This window comes from Vanrija albida (assembly GCF_041260175.1).
Source record: "Vanrija albida strain AlHP1 chromosome Unknown contig_2, whole genome shotgun sequence".
Classification (NCBI taxonomy): domain Eukaryota; kingdom Fungi; phylum Basidiomycota; class Tremellomycetes; order Trichosporonales; family Trichosporonaceae; genus Vanrija; species Vanrija albida.
In genome coordinates this window covers 2,953,206-2,975,238 of record NW_027191421.1, presented here as the reverse complement: position 1 = coordinate 2,975,238, position 22,033 = coordinate 2,953,206, and the positions used below count along the sequence as shown (strand labels likewise).

Below are 22,033 nucleotides of genomic sequence, written 5' to 3'. Positions count from 1 at the left end.
CAACCTGTCTCGCGTGCTGCCCGACAAGGCTTATGCATGTATTATGATCGATTGTAATCAAGATGGACTCGGGTGACACTTCCGAGTATTACGCGGAAGCCGATGAGCCGGCCTTTGAACAGCCAGCCAAGGAACGACCGACGTCTGTCGTCACTGGCCCAAGATCCCGATCCCCCAAGATGCAAGATGACGACCCTCGCTTTAGGTCTAACCCCGTCCATTCAACCACCCGGAATCTTGGAACCCAACCACTATATACGACGCCCACATCACATCGCTCTCACACCTCTAGACAATGTCTCTCGCCGCCACCACCACCCGCCGCCTCGCCTTCACCAGCACCCGCTCGCTCCGCACCGCGCTGTAAGTGACAGACACCATGACGCCGTCAGTCAGTGGCCGTGACTAACCGGAACGCCTTTCCCCACCACTTCCCGCGTCCCCCACATTCTTACCCGGGTCTCGCCTTCCTCATCTGGTCTTCCGCATCGCCCATCGTCTCTCAACCACCCATTACACCCCCCAGCTCGCTCCGCTCAGCCCACACCGCCGCGACCACCGCGCCCCGCTTCATCGCCCCCCACCGCGCCCACATCCAGATCCCCAAGATGGGTGAGTTGCCCAAATGTCGTCATCACAGCTCACACCCCAGCTACCCCCGCTGCCTCGCTCGCGACCTCGGCCAAGCCCGAGATCAAGGCCGGCGACAAGGTCCCCTCGGTCGGCGTCCGCACCAAGGACTTTGACACCACCGTCGACTTCAGCACCCTCAAGGGCAAGAACATCATCGTCACTGTCCCCGGCGCGTGAGTGGCTTCATCGCTCGACAACGCAAGCCGCGCTCACGCCCCAGCTTCACGGCGACGTGCCACTCGCAGGTGCCCGGCTACTTTGAGCTGTTCGAGGAGTTCAAGGGCAAGGGCGTCAACGAGATCTACGTCGTGTCCGTCAACGACCTGTTCGTCGTCAACGCCTGGAAGAAGGACCTCCTCGAGCAGTCGGGTCTCACCGAGGCCGAGGCTCCCAAGTTTGGTGGGTACTTTCGGCGTGTCCCCAGCTAACCCACCAGCTGGTGACGACAAGGCCCAGCTCGCCGAGGCCCTCGGCCTCGTGCTCGACGCCCGCGGCGGCCTCGGCAGCTTCCGCCTCAAGCGCTCCGTCATTGTCGTCGAGGACGGCAAGGTCGTGAGCGTCACCGTTGAGCCCGACAGCGGCAAGTGTGAGTGTGCAGCTGTCCATGATAAGGCGCAGCTGACAGACACTCCCAGCCACCGTCACCCAGGCGGACAACCTCATCAAGACCATCTAAGTCAGATGTGCCGACTCGTATTCAAAAGGAGCTGCAATAGCCTGCTACGAGGAGTCGATGAATGGAATGAATCTTGCTGGGCGCGTGGGAGAGGGCGTCGAGGGCTAACTCTCAACTGAGGGACGACGCGTTGAACTCGACTGCTGCGGCGTGCTCCCCGGCAGAATGGTCCACTCGCTGGGTCGGTGTGCGAGCAGTGTGTAAGACGACTAGACAGACGTGTCCCAGGTTGGCGGACAGAAGGCGCCATAGCTCGGCCGCTGGCGTCATTGTCTCGGCTCGCATATCCCCACGGCCGATCACACCTGCCTGTGTCTCGGCGTGTGTCCAACACTGCGCCCACCGGCCAACATAGCAGCGAGCCTCGTGAACGACTGCCGCCGGAGGAAGGCACGACGGCCGCGAGCAGGCCCAACGCCCCGTCGCTGCGCAGCCGACGCCCCATACGCCGATCCCGCACATCCCCATAGCCATGCATGCTGCACGCAACGCAGGCCGCGTGCAAAAACAAGAGCCCAAAAGATATTATGCTTCATCTCCCGACTGTGATTCGAACACAGGACCTGCGGATGTGAAAGTAACCAATTACAGTCCGACGCTCTACCAACTGAGCTATCGAGAGCGGATGTTTTCGGGTTTTGGAGCAGGGCTGTGAGCAGGGGGAGGGAGGGGGGAATTGCTTCCGCGATCGCCCATCCGAACACCTACACGCAGGCGCCACTGTTGTCCGTGCACCTGCGCCCGGCGTATCCTGTCCGTCCACATGCGAGTGTGCATTGTAGAAAGAAGGCAGGAGGCGGGAGACAGGTGCCACACCCCATGCGTAAATAAGCATGCAGAAGCATACAGTGTCTCGGCGCTAGTCGGACCCTGGATGTCTCACCTGCCGAGTGGCCTCCTCGCGCCCGTCGCCGGAGGTGCATGCAGCGTGATGCCGGCGCAGGCCAGCGCTGCACAGACACTGCCTTCTGGCCATTTTTCTGGCGTAGTAGAGTGCACGGACGGCCAAGAAGCACCGACACGGGAGGACCGTGGCCTCAGGGTCCGGCTGCGCCGCTCAGGAACCACGCGGGATTCCCCGAACCATCGACGGCCGCTTAGCTCAGCTGGTTAGAGCATTGTACTAATAACCTGAGGTTATCAGTAATGCAAAGGTCGGCAGTTCGATCCTGTCAGTGGTCAAGATATTCTTTTGATGTCGCTGTCGCTGTTTTTGCCCAGCGTCATGGGGAGTTGGGTAGTGTTGTGCACTCATGGGGATGTGCGGGGTACGATCGCCCCGGGGCCTGTTGTCGCGGGGAGATGGGCTGCCGGGGGGCAGAGTGATCGGCCGGGCTGACGGGGGGATCATGAATTGATCGCCGCGTTGTGTGCACGCCACTCTTGTGGCATGGATTGTGCCGAGGCATGGCTGCGAGGGGGGTGGTGCGGCGCACACGCACATGCGGTCTTGGTCGTGTATGCAGACACCTGCGGCCGACAGCACTGGTGACAGCATTTGGAGGCAGCAGACGAGGCCGAGGCCGCTGGGCCAGCCCTTGCTGTCGACGTCGCAGCTCCCTGTGCCACTGGCCCGGCTTAACACTTCCTCCGACGGCCCAGCACACGCACGCAGCCATCCTCGTCCCGATCACGCCTCACGACGCGACTAGGACGACGCGGCCAGCGCACGCAGTACCTTCTTGGCATTCTCACCGCCTCCCGGTCCGAGAAATGCATGCCACTCTACACCTGCTCACAGCTTGGCGCCCCGCTCGGCGTCGGCACACGCGCCCCACCGATAGAACCACTCGGACGCGCGGCGCACCATCTCAGGCGTGCAGATGTGCCCCACGCCCGGCTGGATGACCTGCTCCGTGCTGTCCCTCCCGGCCTCGGCGACGACCTTGGGCCAGGACGCCTCGGAGAAGACGGGCGGCACGACCTGGTCGAGGTCGCCGTGCAGCGCGAGAATCTTGCGCCCGACCCACACGCCGTCCGGCGTCGAGTCCTCGTAGAACTCCCTCACGTGCTTGGGGTAGTACATTGCGTTGGTGCCGAGCGTGCCGTTCGCGCGCCAGTGCGCCGTGTGCACGAGCACGAGCGAGTCGGGCGGGCACGAGATGATGGGGACCGCGACGCGGATGCGCGGGTCTGCCGTGTTAGCCGGGACAGGGGGAGGGCTTACCCTCTTTCATGAGTCGCCAGAGGAGATGCCCTGAGGGGTTAGATGCGCGGCGCTACGTGGACCCACCGCCAAGCGACACGCCCGTGGCCATGTACTCTGCGATATGGCGCTCGCCGTGCGGGAATAGGTAGTCCTCGAGGTAGGCCATGATGAGCTGGTGGTCCTGGGCTCCGCCCTCTGTGCTGGGTCAGTGGGCTGGCGCGGGGGACCGCATGCCGTACTCAGTGTCGTCGCCATGGCCGTTCTGGAGCGTCAGCGGGTCGGCGCATGGAGCACGGCGCGGAGCGCACTCACAGCCGCAACGGGTTGTTCTTGTACGACAGCTGGTCCTTCTTCAACCTCCGCTTGCCGTGGTTGCGCTGGTCCTGTGATCGTCAGTGCTGGCCACTCACGCCCACTCACCAAAGTCACAATGATCACGTCGCGCGTGACCCTTGCCTTGCCCTCTGCGCCGAGCCTCCGGATCTCGTGGAACATGCCCGAGGCAAAGTTCTCCATCTGCGCGGCCTTGTTCGCCCAGCCGTGGGACACGATCTAGCGTCAGCGGGTGTGGTGTGCCCAGGCGTACCACCACGGCGATGGGCTTTGTAGACCCCACAATCTCGTCGAGGCCGAACACGTTGATGTCGAGGTCGACCATGTTCATCTCCTTCTTCGAGCACGGCTCGTAGCCCAGGTTGAGCGTCGGAAAGTCCATGACGTGCGCCGGGTCCTGCGACTTGTTGCTCGGGATCGCGGGGAGGACGGGCTTTGCTGGTGCCATGGTGGGTGTGGTTGGGGTGTGTCGTGTGTCGTGTGTCGGGTGACAGTAAGAGTCGGATGTCAAGACGTCAGTTGACCACGACGGTGCTCGAGGTCTGGATCGATCGGGTCGCCGTCTGATGTCAGTGAACCCAGCGGAACCTGGGGCCGCCATGTGGTGAGTTAGTTGGGGACAAGCCACGGGTGGATTACCCGGGATGTTAGATCGGCGGCGACTTCATTGCCGAACGCCGCGTGGTGGGGGTTATTTTGAGGTGGCTGACGTGAACCGTCTCGCGTGGACGAGTATCTTATCAGTGGAGGTGGTGCGGTCGTGGGGATGGGTGGAGCGCTGCGAGGATGCTCGCGAGCGGTCCAAGGGCCATGGCCATCGTCTTTATCACGTCGCGGGGCCCACGCACAGATCGGCGCCACCCCCGCGGCTTGGGTCGCGGCGCCACCTCGCACCATCCTCGCACCTTCGCACCTCGCACCGTCTCCATCACCCTGTGCATACCAAGCGCGGCTCTGCAGCACGTACAGTCGCTCCTTCCATGCGGGTAGGCGTCAAATCAGCACCGCGCAGGCCCGCCCTCGCACCGCCGCGCCGCCAAACCCCCCTCCCCTCCCCCTGCCCCCATCGGCCGCTTAGCTCAGCTGGTTAGAGCATTGTACTAATACCACGACGGTGTCAGTAATGCAAAGGTCGGCAGTTCGATCCTGTCAGTGGTCACACTCTTGGTGCGATGCCCGAGTGGTTAAGGGGAATGATTAGAATTGTGACCTCTTCAGCGATGAGGAGGACAGCAGCTGGTTATCATTTGGCGTCAGCCGCCTGGGTTCAAATCCCAGTCGCACCTTTTGCTGCGGGCGTGCGTGCATGCAGCAGGGCGTGGAACAGTGCTGGTGGTTGGAATGCGAGCTCGAGGACAAGAGCTTGGTCTGGAAACAGGTGCGACCGATTGGTTGAGGATGTGGGAGCATGGTCATCTGTGGCACATCTTCACCACTCATCCCCCTGGCCAGCGCTCCACTTCCACGCTGAAGCGTCGGACTGTCCCAGACACTGGCCAAGGAGCAGCTCGCACACGTCGGTATGACATTCAACGGCCCACTACTAACTCGACCCTCCCGCCCGGACAGCTGTCCGTTCGCCTCTACAGCTCGTACGTGAGCTTGCCCTCCACCACGTCCTTGTACCCGGGGTCGACCTTGCGTCTCGCAACTGTGGCCGGCACGTCGGACACGACGAGCGTCCCGCTCCCCATGATGCCCTTGAGCTCGTCGCTGGGGCAGGTCAGCTGTCCTCTCCTCTGCGAGCACGATCAGCGAACCCACGTCGAGCTCTCAGACACAATGTCGAGCCTGCCCTCCACCCTGCCGCCGACGAACGTGCCGCTCACGTGTGCCGCGAAGCTGCCCTTCCTGCCCTGCAGCGTGCCGGTGAAGACCTGCATGCCGTCTGGGGTCAGCTGAGGGGGGGTTCCACAGCTCACAGAAGCACCCGTCGTCCTTGCCCTCCGCGGTGGCGTACTTGAACCTGCGGTGAGTGGGTGTCGATTTCGAGCTGACACCCACATGGTGTAGGCTGCCGTCGCGTTGCCCTCCATCTCTCCGGTGTACTCGCGCTCCGACGTGGCGATGCACGGTTTGAAGGGGAGGTCGGCGCCGTACTGGAGTGGGTTCTGGTTCCAGCTGGCGACGGTGAACTTGGTCGGGACTGGGGGTGAGCTGAGACCCACAAGCGGCAGCTCCGACCCACTGGTGATGGGAGCCATGTTGCGAAGAAGTGTGTGGAAGTGAGAGGTTGGGTGAAGATGAGGTGAGTGAAGAGATGAGGGGAGTGTCGAGAGGGTGGTGGAGGGGGGGGGGGGGCGCGATGTCGACGGGGGAAGGATGGCGACAAGTGGTACCGTTTCCCCACCGCATCCCATTCTCCCAGTCTACCTCCCGCCCCCCCCCGCCCCCCCCCCCCGCGCCACACTCGACATCGGCGTTGCCTTGGCCGAGACTGACTGGACCGGGGAGGGTGTGCGCTGCTCCCCCGTTTCTCCAAGGTACGAGGCTCGCTAGAGAGATACCGAGGCCGCCTCTGGCTAGCGTTTGGGCCAATGCTCGAACAACGAAGATGTCATCGGCAGGTTGCGACAGAACAACAACACGAAAGGCTAGACTGGGATCCTCGTTACAAGGCGTGGCGGCTTCTCCACACTCCACAGCCTCATACACTACACAAACTCGACGTGCAGTTCGCACGCGATCGGCGCAGACGGGTCACTGTTGCCCGTGGCGTACCCGCCGTGCCCGCGAATCCCCTTGAGCTCGCCGCTGTGCCGTCAGCTTCTCCATCGGCATATCACCCCCCAGCCCACGCACGTCGCCGTCTCGGGGATGATAGTCCACCGCGCCCTCGCCACACCGTCGATGTAAGTGCCGCTACTGGACACGGTGAACGAGCCCGTGCGGCCGAGCAACGTGCCCTCGAACACCTGCTCGCCCTCGAACGTCGCCTCGTTCGGGTTGGCAGCGTGGTACGTCCTGGCCGGAGTCAGCTTAGCAGCGCGGCCCACGTACATGATGTACGCGGCGATTCCCCAGCCGCGCATGTGCTCGCTGTCGAACGCGCGCTCCATCGTCACGTAGCTCGTCTTGGTGGGCAGCGCGCGCGAGGCCTTGAGGGGCAGCTCGTCCCACGTCAGGCCGGTGTACGTGGCTTGGACTGAGGTTAGCGGGGTGGGGCGGAGCGAGGAGCGTACTGGAAGTAGGAGACATCGGGTGGGTTGGGGGGCGGGTTGCCTTGTCGATGGGTCGGCGAGCGCTTTTGAGCAGGATCCGTTGTGGTCTAGTCAACCGCCGTCAGCAGCGTTGAGAGATCTGGGTCAGTACGGTCGGTCAGGGGATCAGGAGGAAGCGAATGGGCGCGGGCACGGGCAATGACCAGACATCCCGATGAGGACGAGGACGAGGATGAGCCGGGCGCGGACAGGAGGGAGCCGTTGGGCGGACTGAGGCGCATGCGCCAGTGCCACTGTTTCGTGTCCCTTTCAATCCAGTCAACCATCATCACCCTTGTCCAGGCGTCCACTTACCCCGGGTCTCTCCATTCGCCGTCCGGCTCACCAGCAAGAGTACAACCCCGGCTGATGCGCCCACAGTGTCTCTGCGATGCCTGCGGCGTCTGCGATCTCTGCAGTGTCCAAGTTCCCATCGGATCGCAACAATGGCAATGGACATCGTCAGTCGGGTTGCGGGTCGGTCGCCCTCCTCGGCCCGACAAGCCAGCTCGGCAGATGCCTCAAGTCACCCCCCTCCCCTACCCCACGCTCTCTATGCACACCTCTCGACCCCCTCCCACGCATGCACGACTTACGAGGCAACAAGCCGCCCCACCTGCGGGCCAAAGTCGGGCGCAAGAGATAGATTACAGCCGGCGGCGCCGGGCCCGCGGGCCGGCGACGACGTCATAGCTTCGAGCCAGACCCGACCCGAAGGCGACTCCGGCCCAGCCCACCGAGTTCTCATAAACAGCGGCGGCGGCGGCGGCGTGGCCAAGTCGCTCTCACTCGCCACTGCACTGCACCATGCCCAAGGAATTCTACATCCGCGAGGAGCTCACGGCGCTGCACGAGCTGCCGGCGCGCGCGGCCGACGTGCTGGCCGACGACACGATCCTGCCCGTCTGCGCGACGTGCGCGACGCAGTACCCCGGCCCTCGGGACGACTGTGAGCTCGAGTGCTGGCCGCTGCTGAACCTAGGCCCGGTGTGCGAGGACCCGCGCCAGTGGGTGCCCGGCACTGGACAGGCTTGGACGAGCCTGCACCAGCTCGTCAAGGGCGGGCGGAGGAACCACCTCCTCCGCGACGTGGAGGACCCGCGCATCTCGCTCATCGCGACCGAGCCATTCTTCGCCATCGGGCAGACGCGTACGTGCCCCCTGCTTGCTGCGCTGACTCTAGCCATCGTGCTCGAGACGGCCGAGGGCAGCGTCATCTGGGACTGCAGCGCCGTCATCACCGAGCCGCTCGTCGCGCACCTCGTCGCGCTGAAGCGCCCGCTCAAGGCCATCGCCATAAGCCACCCGCACTTCTTCTGCACGTCGCTCACGTGGGCGCGCGCGCTCGGCGTCCCGCTGTACATCAACGAGCTTGACAGGGAGTGGTACGCGCGCGCTGGGAGCCTGCGCGAGGGCGAGGTCGTGTTCTGGAGGGGCACGCACGCGCTCACGGCGAGCATCACGCTCGTAGAGTGTGGCGGCCACTTTCCCGGTTCGTCGGTCCTGTACTGGGACCGCGGGGGCGAGCCGCTGCTGTCTGAGGCGGACGCGCGCGCGCCCGACTCGGGGCTCCTGCTCGTCGCAGACACGATCATGGTGCAGCCGACGCAGAAGGGGTTCACCTTCATGTGGAGCTACCCCAACGCCATCCCCCTGCACCCCACTGATGTGCTCCATATCCAGAAGGTGCTGGCAGAGTACGACTACGACTCGGTCACCTGCTCCTGGCCGGACAGATGGGTGCGGGCCGGCGCGAAGAGGCAGATGGACGAGAGCGTAGAGACGTACCTCTCTGCGACGCAGTGGAAGCGGGACAGCGGGGGCAAGCTGGTGCCGAAGGGAAAGGCGTAGGCTTGTGTACGGAGGAAGGGTTGTACAAGAAGCGAAACAGAAGGCCGTGGGGTTAATGTTCTAGCTCGATGCAAGCTCCCGAGCAACTCTGAATGGATACATGCACGCCCACAATGCAGGATAATACAACAGCCAACTCGTCTACCTCCGGACCGGGCCCCCGCGCCGTGGGCCAGCACCAGCGTAGCCACCGCCGCCTCCGCCGCCCCCGCGCGCAGCCTTGCGCGCCTGGTCCTCCTTCATCAGCCTCTCGGCCTCGCTCATGAACGCCTTGGGCCGCCCGCTCTCCTCCTTGGGCTCCGTCTTGGCCGCCTTGGCCGTCTTGAACACGTTGGCCGGTGCGGCGCGCTTGAGCGGGTTGCCAATCTTGAGCGGGTTGGCCGGCGCTGCTGGCGCCGCCGCCGTCGCCGCGCCGAGCGAGCCGCCGATGGCCCCAAACGAGATCTTGGGCTTGTCGTCCCCTGTCGCCGCCGCGCCACTCGACTCGCCAGGCTCGGCCTTGGAGAAGCTGAGCGTGATCTTCTCGCCCTCCGTCTTCTGCAGGCCCTGCTCTGGCTGGTCGTCGTCGGCGCCGACGGCGGCGCGCGCGCGCGCAATCTGGTCCTCGAGCATCTTGCGCTCGCGCTCCTCGCCGTCCATCGTCGCGCGCTCCATCTTCTGTAGCGCGGCCTGGGCGTGTCAGCTGGCGCTCGGCGAAATAGTTTCAGCTCACCTGCTTCTGCAGCGTCTTGGGCGAGTTGTCGATCCACTGGATCCACAGCCCCTTGTCGTCCTCGTCGACCTTGACGATACCCGCCTTGCCGAGCGTCCCGACAAACCCGCTCAGCGTGACCCAGCGCGTCGCGTTCATGTGCACGTGCTCCTTGTCCTGGATGTACTCGTTGTACACGGCGTTGGCGCGCACGCGCTGCGTGTTGTGCCGCGACTTGAGGAGCGAGAGGAACTCGTACTGGAACTGGCGGCTGAACTCTGCGATCGTCGCGCCGGCCTTGGGGCCAACGGCGATGATCTTGCGCAGGTGGGGCTCGGAGCGACAGTGCGCCTGGAAACCGTTCTCGTCGCGCATCTGCTTCTCACAGATCTGACAGTACCATCGCAGCCTTCCGAGGCCTGAGGAGTGAGCTGGGTTCAAACTGGAGCAAGACTCGGAACCCACCCTTAGCCTTGGCGGCATTGGCCATCGCCTTGGTAGAGCCAGCCTCTGCGCGTCCCATGATGCGTGCGTTGTGCTGCTATGCGCTCGGTTGAAGATGGAGCAAACGCGCTGAGCAAGCAGAGAGGGAGAAGTGAGGAAGAGTGAGGTCGATGGAGAGCCAGTTCTCTGCAGAGTTCGACTTGCTCTTAGCCCGTCGTGCAAAAAAAAGCTCCCGCCTGTATTCACATTAGCACTTCTAGCTAATTGCTCGATTTGGGTGGCAATAATCAACAACCACAACGCACTTTGACGCGCATCACCTCGATCAACTCGAATCCCTCCACTCTACCTGACCAACTCAGCATCGACCACACCCCAGACCTCCATCACCACGATGGTCAACCTCGCGCCCGTTCGCCCAGGCCAGCCATTGACCGACTTCCAAGCGAGGAGAATACAGCGTCGGCTCGAGGATCTCGAGGTGGGTTGGGCGTGATGTCGGCGTCGGCGCGTCTGTCCCGTGCCGCCCTGCCATAGCCGCTGCAGTGGGCTCGGGGACACAGCACCACATCCGGTGTGCATTGCAGCATTGTGCCTCCCCGCTCCCCCCTCTTCCTCGCCGACGCTCACGCACGCAGCGCACAAACCCGACCGACATCCCGCCGTCGTCCTTCAAGCCCCCCGACCCGGCGCCCAACACGCCGGCCGCGGCTGCCCTCGCCGCGGCGAAGAAGAAGCAGACGCCAAACGTCAGGAGAGCGCTGTACGGCAAGAAGTCGCTGCGCGACTGGCTGGAGGAGCTCCCCGCCACCCCCACGCCGCCGTACGTCACCGCGGCGGCGCCCGAACCGGCCACGCCGCCGCGCAGGCTGTGCGCGAGCTGCGGGTACATCGGTGCCGTGAGGTGTTTCCGGTGCGGCGAGTGGAGCTGTGGCAAGACCTGTGCCGAGGTGCACGAGCGCGACGGAGGGTGCGGTGTTGGCGCATAAGGCGACCGCCGCGACGCCCACCGGCGTGGCCTCACCCCTCACGTTGGCTGGGGCCAACGCATAGAAGAAGGAGCAAGACAAGCATCTACCCAACCCGATACCAAGCATGCAGATACCATCTGATCGAGATGGGCTCACTGATGGGCGGTAAAGCCACAGAAATCGTGCAAATGCCACAACTTGCGACGCTCAAATGCGACCCGACCCTTCTCGAAACGTAACCATTTATCGGCTCTCGTGGTGTAGTGGCTATCATACTCTCTTAGGGCGCTGAAGCATCTTAAGCATTGGGAGTGGTCCTGGGTTCAAATCCCGGCGAGGGCCTGTCGTTTTTGTGCATGCACCAATCATGTAGGGTGGTCGGGCGCAGATGTGGGCGAATGGGATGGGCGTGTGGGCGAAATTGAGGAGGAGAGGGGCGGATCAGCGGGCGTTGTGGTCACTGTAGCGATCGCCTCGGGCGCGACTCGGCAAACAGAGATAGGAGAATAAGTCTTGGGTAGTGCATGATAGCAGAGCTGCTCACATCAGCGTCTATACTTGTCACTGCGGGCTCCAGCTCGCTCCATGATGGTGATTGTCAATGATGACCCGTTCGGCCGTTGTGACTGGGTGGCTGAGTGAGTTAGAGTGCTATTTGTTGACGACTGACGTCATTGGTCACCTGCAACTTTGTACTAAGCAGCCGTGGTTGTCACACAACACCGCAGCAGCACACTCTGCACGCTTCGGGTCGGGCGACACGGGGCGGGCGGGGCAAAGGAAGCCAGCCAGGCATCCAAGCGAGCCAGCGGCGTGCTCACCGCTCACCGCTCGCATCAGCAGGGAGCACACGCGCCGACGTCGCCGCCGGCCACTCGCGCCACCGCCTATATCAACCATCGCATCCACCATAATGCTCCACCCCTGCCCATCACGCAAGCGCCAGCGCTCGACTTCCCCCCCATATCCAGCATCCACTCTGCCAACGACCATCGCCATGCTCTCGCACGCCTCGGCGCCAGCCGGACCAGACTACCACTTCCTCACGACCCCGTTCAAGGTCGCCGCCGCGACCAAGGCAGCACCGCGCCTCAGCTCGTCGCCTACGACCAGTACGTGTGGCCGCACCGCCCCTCCCCGCTCCCTTCCCCCGTGACTAACGTCCCAGTCCAGGTCCTGTTCACGACGTCGAGCTGGGACCAGGCGCCCGTCACCCCCTCGACGCCCGTGCCCCTCGCGCCTAGCATCGTGACGACGGAGCGCGAGTTCAAGGGCGATGCGATGCGCGGCTTCGCGACGGCCACATACGTGATGTGAGTGAGGTCGAGGTCGCACAACACACTCGGCATACCGACGGGGATCTGCGCCGCGCCTTTCGCGGCCGCGCCACCCCGCGTGCCCCGGGTCCGCTCGGTACAGGTCGCTGACAGCACAGGACGCAGCTGAGCACCGGCGACGACGGAGATCCCAGCGGCGTGTTTAGTGGGTCGTGCTGTGTTTGACCCCCCGCTGACGACAGCCGGAACGCTCGTGTTCGAGGGCACCATCCTCGGGCGTAAGGGCGCCGTGGCGCTGCACACGCGCGGCTCGTACGACGGCGACAGCGTCGAGGCGAGATGGACGATCGTGTCGGAGAGCGCGAGGTGGGTGCCGGCTGAGGCGAGTGCTGACGGGCAGCGGCGAGCTCGAGGGCATCACGGGGCACGGGTCGTACGCGATCGCCGACGCGACGGCTTCACGCGACAGCGGTGTCGAGGTCGAGGGGGAGCTCGTCCTGTCGTTTGACTGAGGAGCGCCGCGGACTTGCCGCGTCACGCACGCGGAAATACCGATTGTTCCGGCTATGTAGCATTATTATTCCATGGGCCATGCACACACAACGATTGCGGGATGAGATATGACTGTGCTGGCGACGATGGCGGGTTCAGGCGGTACAATCTCGCCTGAAGTGCAAAAGTGGGCAGTGGGGCGGCGTTAGTCTTGTCGGCGTGCCATCCTCGTGCCGCTAGCTCGAGGCCACTTTTGTCCAGACCGCGGCGCGGCAAGCTGTTTCTGGCACTGGCACTGGCGCGGCGCGGCAGGGGACGACGGCGCGGCACGGAACCGGGCGGCTCTGCTGCACACATGACGTTACTCGGCTCTGCGTGCTCGCCGCCACCGGGCTCGTGGGCTCGTGATTGATCCGCCCGTCGCCTCGTCCGTCTCCAAGTGGGGTGAGTGGGTTGAGGCATGTCTCCCAGTGACTCTGGGTTGCTCGGCCCGTCGTGCCCTTCGCACCTCGCACCCTTCGGTTGGCCCGCGGCGTGGCGCATAATGCATGTCGAGGGTGTGCGCCGTGCGCGCCGTGCCGTGCCGTGCCACGCCACGGCGGCGTGCGTGCGAGCGTGCCGCGGTCTTGCCGCGCCACCAGACGGGCAGCTGCACGCATCCCGGGCATTCCGAGCGGCACGCACCACGCACCACCGCCCCGCCCGCGCATGAGCTAGTCAAGCAAGCTCCAGCTCCACAGCGACGCTGGCTGCGGCACCCACCGGCCAGCGAGCGAGTCGAGGCTCGCTCGACTCGCTCTGGCTCGCTCGCCCTATCCCACGGAAAATGCAAAACACTCCCTATGCCGCAGCATCACGAGCGCGCTAGCTCCCCCCTGTCTGTTGCGGCTGGCTGCGACCCCGAAACGGCGCGGGCATCTCGCATCTCCTGCCCCGCCCTGCTGCGGATACTTTGGCGGCGTACTCCAACAGCGTGCGGCGTCTAGGCGGCGGCTGCTGCTGCCCCCTCCCTGATGTTTCTGCGGCCTGATCAGACACGCAGGATAGATAAGCCAGCGGCGGGGGGAGGAGGTCGCCGCATCTCTTGGCCCATCAACCACGCCTACCCACGCTCGTCGCATGAGCTGCGTCCCCCGCCCCCCGTTACCCACCATGGCCGCAAGGAGCACGCGGCCGCCGGCGCCGAGCAAGTGAGTGGCGGCTCTGGCACAGCTGACAGCCAGCAGCGCGTGCGAGGTCGCGTCGCTGTTCGCTGCGAGCCCGCCGGCGTCGGCGTCCGTGTCGACACCCCCCTGCCCCCTCTGCGGGGTCATGTCCACGTGCCCCATGTGCTGGGAGCGCCAGCTCAGCCAGCTGCACTCGAGCGGCGCGCCGTGAGCTGCGAGCGCTGCGAGCGCTTGGTCACAGAAAACTGTTGTAGCTTTACCATATGTACAAGTGAGCGCTTGGTGCCGGCCGGCATTCGGCGAGCGAGCGAGCGGGCGGCGCCGCCCGCCACCATCGCTCCAACCATTCAGTGTTTCGGCCCTGTTTTCTCCGGCGGCGTGTTCCACTCTGCGGCGTGTTCCACTCTGCATGGGGGGGGGGGGGAAATGGGTTGGCGGCACTGGGTGCAGTGGCGGCGTGCGAGCGTTCCTTCCCAACCCCGCGCTCGCCACCGCTCTTATACATCCCGGCCGCCCCAACCACAAGGCAACGTGGCGGAGTGGTTAACGCGGTTGACTCGAAATCAACTTCCTTCGGGAGCGCATGTTCGAATCATGTCGTTGTCGGCAGAGCGGCGAGGAGCTGCTCGTTTTGTTGGTCCGCGCGAGGCGAGGGCGGTGCGAGAATGGTGCGAGGTGGCGTGTGGCGGGCGTGGCGGGACGCGTTCGTGGCCGCTTCGCGCTTCGTTCCGCTCCTTCCCCCGCCAACACATTAGGCATGTCTTGCATATCATTGTCCAGGCTGCTATCTACTACGGATACTATCTACTACGGCTACTACGGTATCTACCCCGCTGCTATCTACCTCCCCCACCCCCTACACCAGCTCCCACACGACGAGGGCGCTGTCGAACGCGACTTGCTCACGGCGGTGGAGGCGCAGAAACTCGTCGCCGCTCACGCCGCGGCCCGAGCGCCCGCCGATCGACTTGAGCGTCGTCGCCATCGCCCTGCCGCCCCGCTCACCCAGCCGGTGGGCCGGCACGTCGAGCCACCACCAGCACCCGTCGGGCGTGTGGTTGAACGGGACAAACTCTGTGGGGTTGGCCAGCGGGAGGAGCACGAGCGGCGCCGCGCGCCCTCCCTGCCCGCCGTGCACCTCGCTCTTCCAGTGCCCGCACACCTTGCCGAACTGGAGGCGCACGACCTCGGCGCTGCCGACGGCAATGTCCCGCCCCGGCGTCACGGTGAAAGGGTCGATGCCCTCCGCCTGCCCGAAGCACTGTGCCAGTGGCACGCCGCGCCCGGGCCCAGCGACGTACTCTGGCCAGCTGGGCGCCGTGCCGTCGTCGCGGAACCAGTGCGCCGGGTCCTCGGGGAAATGCGCCCACCCAAACAGCTCGTTGGGGCGCGTAAACATCTCGGGCTTGAACTCGCGGTTGAACGTCTGCGCCGTGAGGTCGACCCAGCCGGCGCCCCAGCACGCGTCGAGCAGCTTCCACCCGCTCTCGAGGCGCACGGCGTTCCACGCGTGGTTCGCGTCGAACGGGGGCACCGGCTGCCCCGCCACCCAGTCGACGTGGCCGACGCCCTTGCCGTGCCCGTTGATCTCGATGCACTCGAGCCCGGCGGCGACCGCGATGGCGGCGTATGCGCCCGCGTAGCCCGAGCACACGCCTGTGCCGGAGCGGATCGAGTCGGCGGGGGTCGAGTGCGCGAGCTCCCCGCCGGCGAGGTGGCCAACGAACGACGCGACGTCGTACGCCATGTTGTGGTGCAGCCACGTGAAGATTGCGCGCGCCTTGTCGGTGGGCGAGGGGAACGGCGCGCAGAGGTGGTGCGCGAGGAAGCCGACCGGGTCGTCGGGGGGCAGGCTGGCGCGCGGGTACAGCGCGCCGACGGCGTCGGCGGCCGAGAAGTCGCGGCACTGGAGGCAGCCGGGGGCGGCGGCCAGGGGCGGAGACGTCGAGTGGGTCGTGGTCGCGGGCGAGGGGGGGAGCACGGCGGCCTTCGGGCGGTCCCAGGCAGGCACGGCGGGCGGGGGGTGAGAAGGCGAGACGCGGCGCGGCGCGGCAGTAGGCTGCGGCTTTGCAGAGGTCGGCAGCGGCGGCCTGGCGGACGACGGTAGCGGCGGCGCCCGGCGCGGCGCCTCCTCCTCCGCGGGCGGGGGGAGGGAGCCGCGGGTGGGTGTGCGTGGCGGGAGGCGGGGGGGCAGCGCTGGCGTTTCCTCCTCCTCGGCCGGGGGCAGCGGGATGGGGCGGCGCGGCGCCGAGCCCGTGTTGGCGCGCGACGGCAGTGGCGGGGGCGGCGCGCCCGCGCCCGCGCCCACGCCGAGCGACTGGCTCCGCTTTGGGGTGCGGGCCGGCAGCGGCGGGGCCTCCTCTTCCGGGGTGGGGAGCGCGTGCGCCGGCGCTGATGGCCGCCTGTCCCGCGACGGCAGGGGCGGGGGCGACTCGGCGTCGGGGGTCGGCAGGGCGCGTGCCGGCGCGGACGGGCGCCGCTCGCGCGAGGGGAGGGGCGGGGGCGACTCGGCGTCGGGGGTCGGCAGGGCGCGCGCCGGCGCCGACGGGCGCCGCTCGCGCGAGGGGAGGGGCGGGGGCGAGTCGTGCTCCGGGGTGGGGAGGGCGCGTGCGGGCGCCGAGGGCCGCCTCTCGCGCGAGGAGAGGGGAGGCGGCTCGTCGTCGGGGGTAGGCAGCGGCCGCGCCGGCGCCCACTGCCGCGCCGGCAAGGTCTCGGGCGTCGGGAGCGGCGCTGGCTCTGGCACGCTCGCCGCCGCGTCGAGGCTCGCCTGCCGCTTCTTGCGCACCTCGCCCGGCTGGGCGGTCTTGGGCGGCGCGAGCCCGTCCGCCAGGCGCAGCGCCGCGATGCGCTCCTTGAGGCTCTTGAACTCTGGCTCTGGCGAGTCCATTGTTTGCGCGGGCGGGGCGGGGGCTGTCGCGATGTGCTGTGCACCGCCCCCTTATATGCATGCGCCGAGCACCCAAACATGTTATCCGATGGAGGGAGGCACCGTCGTCAAGATCGACCCCTGGTTTAATATGGCCTGGCCCTCGGGACAGGTACAGGGACCGAGATGGGATGAAACGCGTCTTTCCTGGCTCAAAGCGGCAGGCCGAGCTGGGCGCGCGCACCGCATTCTTGCATGGCTGCATGCATGGGTGGTGGTGTGCGCGTCCGAGATGCTCATGCTCGGCGTTGTACTTGCTGTCGCCGCCGCAGCCGTCGCCACTGACATTGTTGCCACTGCCGTCGCGACCGCGCCACTCTCCCACCCGATCGCCACCATACCCACCTGCACGTGATCCCCTTAGCCTCTCCCCGGTGGCACGCGAGGAACCATGTTGGAGCGCGCTATTGTCAACCTCTTGGGCCTCTCGCCAGCGCTCCTTGCCTTGTGGTTCCTGGATGACCACATCGTGGTGAGCGGGGTCGTCCCAAGATCAATCAAGGCAGTGCAGCCGTCATAAGGTCAGTTCCCGTGTCGTCAGTCACCCGGCTGCTCCCAACCCAACATCTCCAATAGCGCGTCTCTACTAGAACCGGCTCCCACTACTTCTCGTCAAACGGGTTCCTAGAGGTCAGCGGGTACGCGCCTAGCCCACTCACTTGGTATACTCGAGGTCCTCGTCGTCATCGTCGTCATCGCCCAGCTGGTGTGGGCTCACCTCCTCCGTCGGCGTCTTGGGAATCTTCTCAACGAGGCTCTTGCCAGTGGCGGGTGGTGACCTGGGCGACGACGCGCCCTGCAGGTCCGGGTTGGGGTCCTTCTCCAGCGTCGAGAGGTCGACACGCTTCTTGGGCAGGAATCCGAGCTTGGCGAGATCAATCTTACCAGCGGCTCCCCTGTCTGGGCTCGTGGCACCACCAGCAGCCGGCGACCGCCTTCCACCGACGTTGATCGTGTTGCCGTGCTGGCTCAGCGGCACGGCGTCGTCATCATAGTTGTCCGTAGGCGACCAGCGACTCGAGCTGCGCGGAGGGTTGGCAGCCGTGTCACCTCCCGAGCCACCAGTGCTGCCCGACCAGTTCGAAACCGAGCGCTGGTTGGTACTGTGCTGTCAGCATGGGCACCTATGATTCCACCTACCCAGGACGCTCGCCGGGCGGAGGGCCAGAAGGAGCCCCGTAGCCGTGCTGCTGTCCGTAGCCCTGCTGAGGCACAATGCCATCGACACTGGCATGGTTGTTCCACGTAGCCGCAGCCTCCTGCTGGGAAATGCGGTTCTCCTCACGCGTCTGCTGGAACTCGGCGTACCGTGCCTTTGCCTTGTTGAAGAACGACGTCACAGTCGCCTTGCCGGCTGCGGCGTCAGTGGCGCCCACTGCCCCAACTCACTCTCTGCAAACTGGTTCAGCTTCTCCTCGAACGCGACGGCGCCGGGCTGCTGGCCACCAGGGACGGCACCTGGCGAACCAGCCGAACCATCGTAACGCTGCTGGACGTGGGGGTCCGCCTGTGCGTTGTATGCGTACGGGTCGGGTCCGGGAGGGCGAGCGCGGCGCACGCGCGGCTGGTACGGCAGGACCTCGGGAATCTGGCTCTGCTGCTGCGTGCGGTCGCCGGGGTGGCCACGCGGGGAACGGGCCGCGCGCCGACGAGCGTCGTCCTCCTGGTCTTGCAGATGCAGGGCGCGGGCATACTCCTCGTCAAGGTCAACCTGGGGCTGGGGCTGTTAGCAGTGTGTGCGAGCGTACGTGATGTCGTCATTCATGAGCGGTGCGACGCGAAGGCAGGAGCGCACAGGCGCAGCTGTTGAACGTGGTCGCAGCACACTGCGCCGCCGCCTCTTCGCATCCGCGTCCCTCCGCACCGCTTCGTCGCGCCGTCCTCGCACCTGGGAGATCCACGGGGTCTGCACCAGAGACGCAGTCCGGCCGACATTCACCGTGCCACTCGCTGGGGAGGTTCCCCCGCGCCAGTACTTGCCGACTTGCTCGCCCACTGCTCTGGCGCTTGCAAGCAGCGACTCTTGCCACCCCGCGGACCAGTGCTGCGCCTCCCAGTCCTCGATGCACTCTCTGGCAATGCGCTCCCTCGCTCTGGCACTCACACTCTCCTCGGACGCCGCCTGGGCTGACGGGTCAGGCTTGAATTCGGGGTCGGTCATCTGGAGGAGGCTCTCGATCGCGCGATCCTGGCTGCCGCCCACGCTCTCGAGCACCATCTCGATGACGCCCGTGTCGACTGTGGGGAACATGACGGCGAGCTCGTTGACCTTGGGGTTGGCGTGCGCCGGGGCAGGTGCCGCGGCGGGGGCAGCAGCGGGCGTGGTCTTCGCTGTCGTCTCATCGGCCGGCTTGGCGTGGTCGTCGGCTGTGGCCTCGGCGATGGCGTCGGCCGTAGCCTCGGTCACGGGCGCCGTGGGGCTCGCGACGGGTGAGGCGACCTTGGGGCTCGTGGGAGATGTCGGCTTTGGTGAGGTCGACATTGTTGTTGTGGGTGAGTGGATGGTGGCAAGGACGAAGGAAGGAAGCAGTGTTACGACGGTTGTGAGTAACGGCGCGAGATGCACACTGGCGCGGCGCGGGGCGCGGTGCGGTGCGTGGCGTGGCGGGCGTGCGTCATGCGTCATCCGTAAGGGTAAATGGATTAGGAAGTGATTCTAATGACACGTGGCCGCTTGGCAGAAGCGGATTAGCCCTGATTACAAGTGTGGCAGCGAGCCACTTTCAGAGATGAGATCTGCGGGCTGCGCACTAAGCAGTCTCGGCAGCACACTGCTCTCCCGACCGACCGACAGACACTTGACCGCAGCGACAAAGTGCCACTGCACGCAGCACAAGCACGGCACTGGCAACGTCTTGGCAATGCATCAAGCGGAGTTCACCATCTGCGTCTGCATCTCTGCAAGCGAAACCACCCACGCGAGCTTCAGTGTCCAGACTCTCTTTTACCCAGCCCCGCCCTACCCTTTCCTCTCCCTCCCCGACCCGTGCGTTTCAGCCTACTTTGCTCGGCGCCGTACCTTGACAACAACCGCCACCCTGTGCACCGCAGCCACAGCGCGCACCGGACCCGACCTGGCGGGCACAAGACAGCCCGCAATCGCATAAATACCCTCGGCACTCTTGACCAACTCCACTCCACTCCACCGCAATGGCCGAAGACGAAGAGCCGCAGTTCAAGAGCCTCAAGGACCGCATCGCAGCGCTCAACCTCGGCGCGGGGGGCACGGCACCTCTACCAGCACAGGCCGGCGCGTCCAAACCGCGGCCTCCTCCCCCAGCCCCACCGCCCGTCGAGGAGCCCGAAGAGCTCCCACATTACATCGCCAAGCGCGGCTTACCACCCCCCAAAGCCAACGGCGCCGTCGCCCCGCCCCCGACGCATGCGGCGCGCGATGACAAGCAGGTGAACCGCCTCACGCGGCCGACGGCGCCCAAAGTCTTCCCGAAGCGGCCGGAGAAGCCAGCCCCGACGTACAGCTATCACAAGGAGATGGCGCCGCCGGTGCGCCGGACGACGTCTGACGGGGCAGAGTCGCCGTCAAGCCCCCCACAGGCCCGGCCCCCACTCCCAAGCCGCACCTCGACCACCGAGGCGGTGCCAAGCTTGCCCCCGCGCAGGCCGTCAGTCGACCCAGACACGCACCGGCCCAACCTTCCCCCCCGCAAAGCAGACAGCACGCCCAAGCTCCCGCCCAGGCGGCCGTCCGTGGACCCACACCCCGACCTGCCGGCTCGCCGGCCGTCGATCGACCCGGTGCCGGCCCCAGCAGCGCGCACAGTGCCGCCCCTGCCCGCGGCAAAGCCACCATTGCCCAGCTCCAAGCCGCCGCTGCCGACGTCGTCCAAGCCGGCACTGCCGTCGTCAGCCAAGCCCGCGCTGCCCTCATCAGCCAAGCCCGCGCTCCCGGCCTCCCCCAAGCCCGCCTCGCCGGCACCAGCACGGAAGCTTCAATGGCCACCGACAGACCTCAATGCGGACGACGTCACACCCGATGAGCCCTTGCCAATCACTCCCATGACGGATCCGGGGGCTCCTCCCCCCGTGCCCCTCGCATCTCGCCCGTCATCGAAACCCAAGCCCGCGGCCTCGCAGCTCTACGCGGGATTCCACCCCAACCCGCCCGACTGTCTGGTCTGCCGCGACTTCTCCCAGCCAGACCACTACGCGGCGTCGTACCCGCGCGCGAGCCTCCCGGCACACGACGCGGTCGGATACCTCGCCGAAGCGCTGTGCGACCCGTTCCCGTCGGCGACGGACAAGGCGCGCGCAATCTTCACGTGGTTCCACCACAATGTCGCGTACGACGTTGTGACGTTCTGCGCGGGCACCATGCGCGCCATGAGCCCCGAGGAGACGATCCGCACCGGTCTGGCCGTGTGCCAGGGGTACGCAGACACGTTTGCGGCCATTGCGCAGCGCGCCGGGCTCGAGTGCGTCGTGGTGAGCGGGCATGGGAAAGGCGCAGGCATCAGCGACTGGGTGCAGGGCGAGCCTATCCCGCGCTTTGACGCCAACCACGCGTGGAACGCGGTGCATCTCGAGTCGGGCTGGAAGCTCGTCGACGCGTGCTGGGGTGCCGGGAACATCGACCTCGCTCAGCAGACGTTCACGTCGCGGTTTCAGCCGATCCACTTCTCGATGCTCAACAACGACTTTGGGCGGACCCACTTCCCCGCCGACCCTTCGCGCTTCTACGTGCCGCACCCGCCGAGCTGGGAGGAGTACACCGTTGGCACGAACGGCGGCTTCCCCCGCCCGACGGTCACTGGCTTGGCAGCGGAGGAGGGCATCGACCAATACAGCATCGAGCCGACCATGAGCCCCATCCCGCTCGTCGCTTCCGACCCGCCGAGCGTCAGGTTCCAGATGACGACCGTGTGCCCGCACTGGGACTCGGTGGCACACGGCAACGGAGCACCGTACCTCCTCATGCTGTACATGCCGTGGCGGCCAGTCAAGGAGGCGATGGTGCCGATGGAGCAGGGTGGCGGGTGGTGGTGGCTCGACGTCAGCATCGACGAGCTCGCAAGAGGGAGGGGACAGCAGGTCAGCGTTGTCGCGCTTGCCACTCTGTGTGGGCGCGACGGACGGGGCATCACTGCGGATGAGTACAACAAGAGCCTGAGGAGCTGGGGAGCGTGGAGCTTCAACCACAAAGGCGTCGCGCTGTGGGATTTGTAGTACATATCGTGGTACACTATCATCATGTCATAATAATGCT

At 65.8% G+C, this 22,033-nt stretch overlaps 11 protein-coding genes and 6 non-coding genes across 17 annotated transcripts; 10 read left to right on the top strand and 7 right to left on the bottom strand.

The window, feature by feature from the left end:
* Positions 1-295: 295 nt before the first annotated feature.
* Positions 296-1,309, top strand: Q8F55_002847 (uncharacterized protein; the record flags this gene model as incomplete). The annotated part of the gene is made up of 6 exons (XM_069351426.1): positions 296-363; positions 527-612; positions 653-806; positions 854-1,032; positions 1,070-1,219; positions 1,269-1,309. The coding sequence occupies 6 exons, from the start codon at positions 296-298 to the stop codon at positions 1,307-1,309; spliced, it is 678 nt and encodes a 225-aa protein (XP_069211812.1).
* Positions 1,310-1,844: 535 nt separating this feature from the next.
* Q8F55_002846 lies at positions 1,845-1,931 on the bottom strand. Its single transcript has one exon. It is a non-coding gene; the product is annotated as a tRNA-Tyr (tRNA).
* A 469-nt stretch (positions 1,932-2,400) lies between these two features.
* On the top strand, positions 2,401-2,491 carry Q8F55_002845. Its single transcript has one exon. It is a non-coding gene; the product is annotated as a tRNA-Ile (tRNA).
* A 553-nt stretch (positions 2,492-3,044) lies between these two features.
* Positions 3,045-4,239, bottom strand: Q8F55_002844 (uncharacterized protein; the record flags this gene model as incomplete). Its single annotated transcript, XM_069351425.1, has 7 exons — positions 3,045-3,442; positions 3,477-3,506; positions 3,543-3,653; positions 3,698-3,720; positions 3,771-3,841; positions 3,879-4,010; positions 4,045-4,239. 7 exons carry the CDS (start codon positions 4,237-4,239, stop codon positions 3,045-3,047), a joined length of 960 nt encoding a protein of 319 aa, XP_069211811.1.
* Positions 4,240-4,859: 620 nt separating this feature from the next.
* Q8F55_002843 lies at positions 4,860-4,950 on the top strand. Its single transcript has one exon. It is a non-coding gene; the product is annotated as a tRNA-Ile (tRNA).
* A 7-nt stretch (positions 4,951-4,957) lies between these two features.
* Positions 4,958-5,077, top strand: Q8F55_002842. Its single transcript has one exon. It is a non-coding gene; the product is annotated as a tRNA-Ser (tRNA).
* Positions 5,078-5,374: 297 nt separating this feature from the next.
* Q8F55_002841 (uncharacterized protein) lies at positions 5,375-5,995 on the bottom strand (the record flags this gene model as incomplete). Its single annotated transcript, XM_069351424.1, has 5 exons — positions 5,375-5,504; positions 5,556-5,679; positions 5,714-5,757; positions 5,796-5,937; positions 5,980-5,995. The coding sequence occupies 5 exons, from the start codon at positions 5,993-5,995 to the stop codon at positions 5,375-5,377; spliced, it is 456 nt and encodes a 151-aa protein (XP_069211810.1).
* Positions 5,996-6,445: 450 nt separating this feature from the next.
* On the bottom strand, positions 6,446-6,989 carry Q8F55_002840 (uncharacterized protein; the record flags this gene model as incomplete). The annotated part of the gene is made up of 4 exons (XM_069351423.1): positions 6,446-6,545; positions 6,594-6,755; positions 6,792-6,936; positions 6,974-6,989. 4 exons carry the CDS (start codon positions 6,987-6,989, stop codon positions 6,446-6,448), a joined length of 423 nt encoding a protein of 140 aa, XP_069211809.1.
* An 809-nt stretch (positions 6,990-7,798) lies between these two features.
* Q8F55_002839 (uncharacterized protein) lies at positions 7,799-8,842 on the top strand (the record flags this gene model as incomplete). The annotated part of the gene is made up of 2 exons (XM_069351422.1): positions 7,799-8,141; positions 8,175-8,842. The coding sequence occupies 2 exons, from the start codon at positions 7,799-7,801 to the stop codon at positions 8,840-8,842; spliced, it is 1,011 nt and encodes a 336-aa protein (XP_069211808.1).
* A 141-nt stretch (positions 8,843-8,983) lies between these two features.
* Positions 8,984-10,056, bottom strand: Q8F55_002838 (uncharacterized protein; the record flags this gene model as incomplete). Its single annotated transcript, XM_069351421.1, has 3 exons — positions 8,984-9,511; positions 9,555-9,952; positions 9,999-10,056. The coding sequence occupies 3 exons, from the start codon at positions 10,054-10,056 to the stop codon at positions 8,984-8,986; spliced, it is 984 nt and encodes a 327-aa protein (XP_069211807.1).
* Positions 10,057-10,371: 315 nt separating this feature from the next.
* On the top strand, positions 10,372-10,966 carry Q8F55_002837 (uncharacterized protein; the record flags this gene model as incomplete). The annotated part of the gene is made up of 2 exons (XM_069351420.1): positions 10,372-10,458; positions 10,616-10,966. 2 exons carry the CDS (start codon positions 10,372-10,374, stop codon positions 10,964-10,966), a joined length of 438 nt encoding a protein of 145 aa, XP_069211806.1.
* Positions 10,967-11,197: 231 nt separating this feature from the next.
* On the top strand, positions 11,198-11,290 carry Q8F55_002836. The gene has a single exon. It is a non-coding gene; the product is annotated as a tRNA-Pro (tRNA).
* A 655-nt stretch (positions 11,291-11,945) lies between these two features.
* On the top strand, positions 11,946-12,737 carry Q8F55_002835 (uncharacterized protein; the record flags this gene model as incomplete). Its single annotated transcript, XM_069351419.1, has 5 exons — positions 11,946-12,060; positions 12,117-12,261; positions 12,384-12,430; positions 12,468-12,591; positions 12,626-12,737. 5 exons carry the CDS (start codon positions 11,946-11,948, stop codon positions 12,735-12,737), a joined length of 543 nt encoding a protein of 180 aa, XP_069211805.1.
* A 1,671-nt stretch (positions 12,738-14,408) lies between these two features.
* On the top strand, positions 14,409-14,489 carry Q8F55_002834. Its single transcript has one exon. It is a non-coding gene; the product is annotated as a tRNA-Ser (tRNA).
* Positions 14,490-14,739: 250 nt separating this feature from the next.
* Positions 14,740-16,770, bottom strand: Q8F55_002833 (uncharacterized protein; the record flags this gene model as incomplete). The annotated part of the gene is made up of 1 exon (XM_069351418.1): positions 14,740-16,770. One exon carries the CDS (start codon positions 16,768-16,770, stop codon positions 14,740-14,742), a length of 2,031 nt encoding a protein of 676 aa, XP_069211804.1.
* Positions 16,771-17,464: 694 nt separating this feature from the next.
* Q8F55_002832 (uncharacterized protein) lies at positions 17,465-19,291 on the bottom strand (the record flags this gene model as incomplete). Its single annotated transcript, XM_069351417.1, has 4 exons — positions 17,465-17,912; positions 17,950-18,163; positions 18,199-18,526; positions 18,914-19,291. The coding sequence occupies 4 exons, from the start codon at positions 19,289-19,291 to the stop codon at positions 17,465-17,467; spliced, it is 1,368 nt and encodes a 455-aa protein (XP_069211803.1).
* A 668-nt stretch (positions 19,292-19,959) lies between these two features.
* Positions 19,960-21,993, top strand: Q8F55_002831 (uncharacterized protein; the record flags this gene model as incomplete). Its single annotated transcript, XM_069351416.1, has 1 exon — positions 19,960-21,993. The coding sequence occupies one exon, from the start codon at positions 19,960-19,962 to the stop codon at positions 21,991-21,993; it is 2,034 nt and encodes a 677-aa protein (XP_069211802.1).
* Between the last annotated feature and the right edge of the window lie 40 nt (positions 21,994-22,033).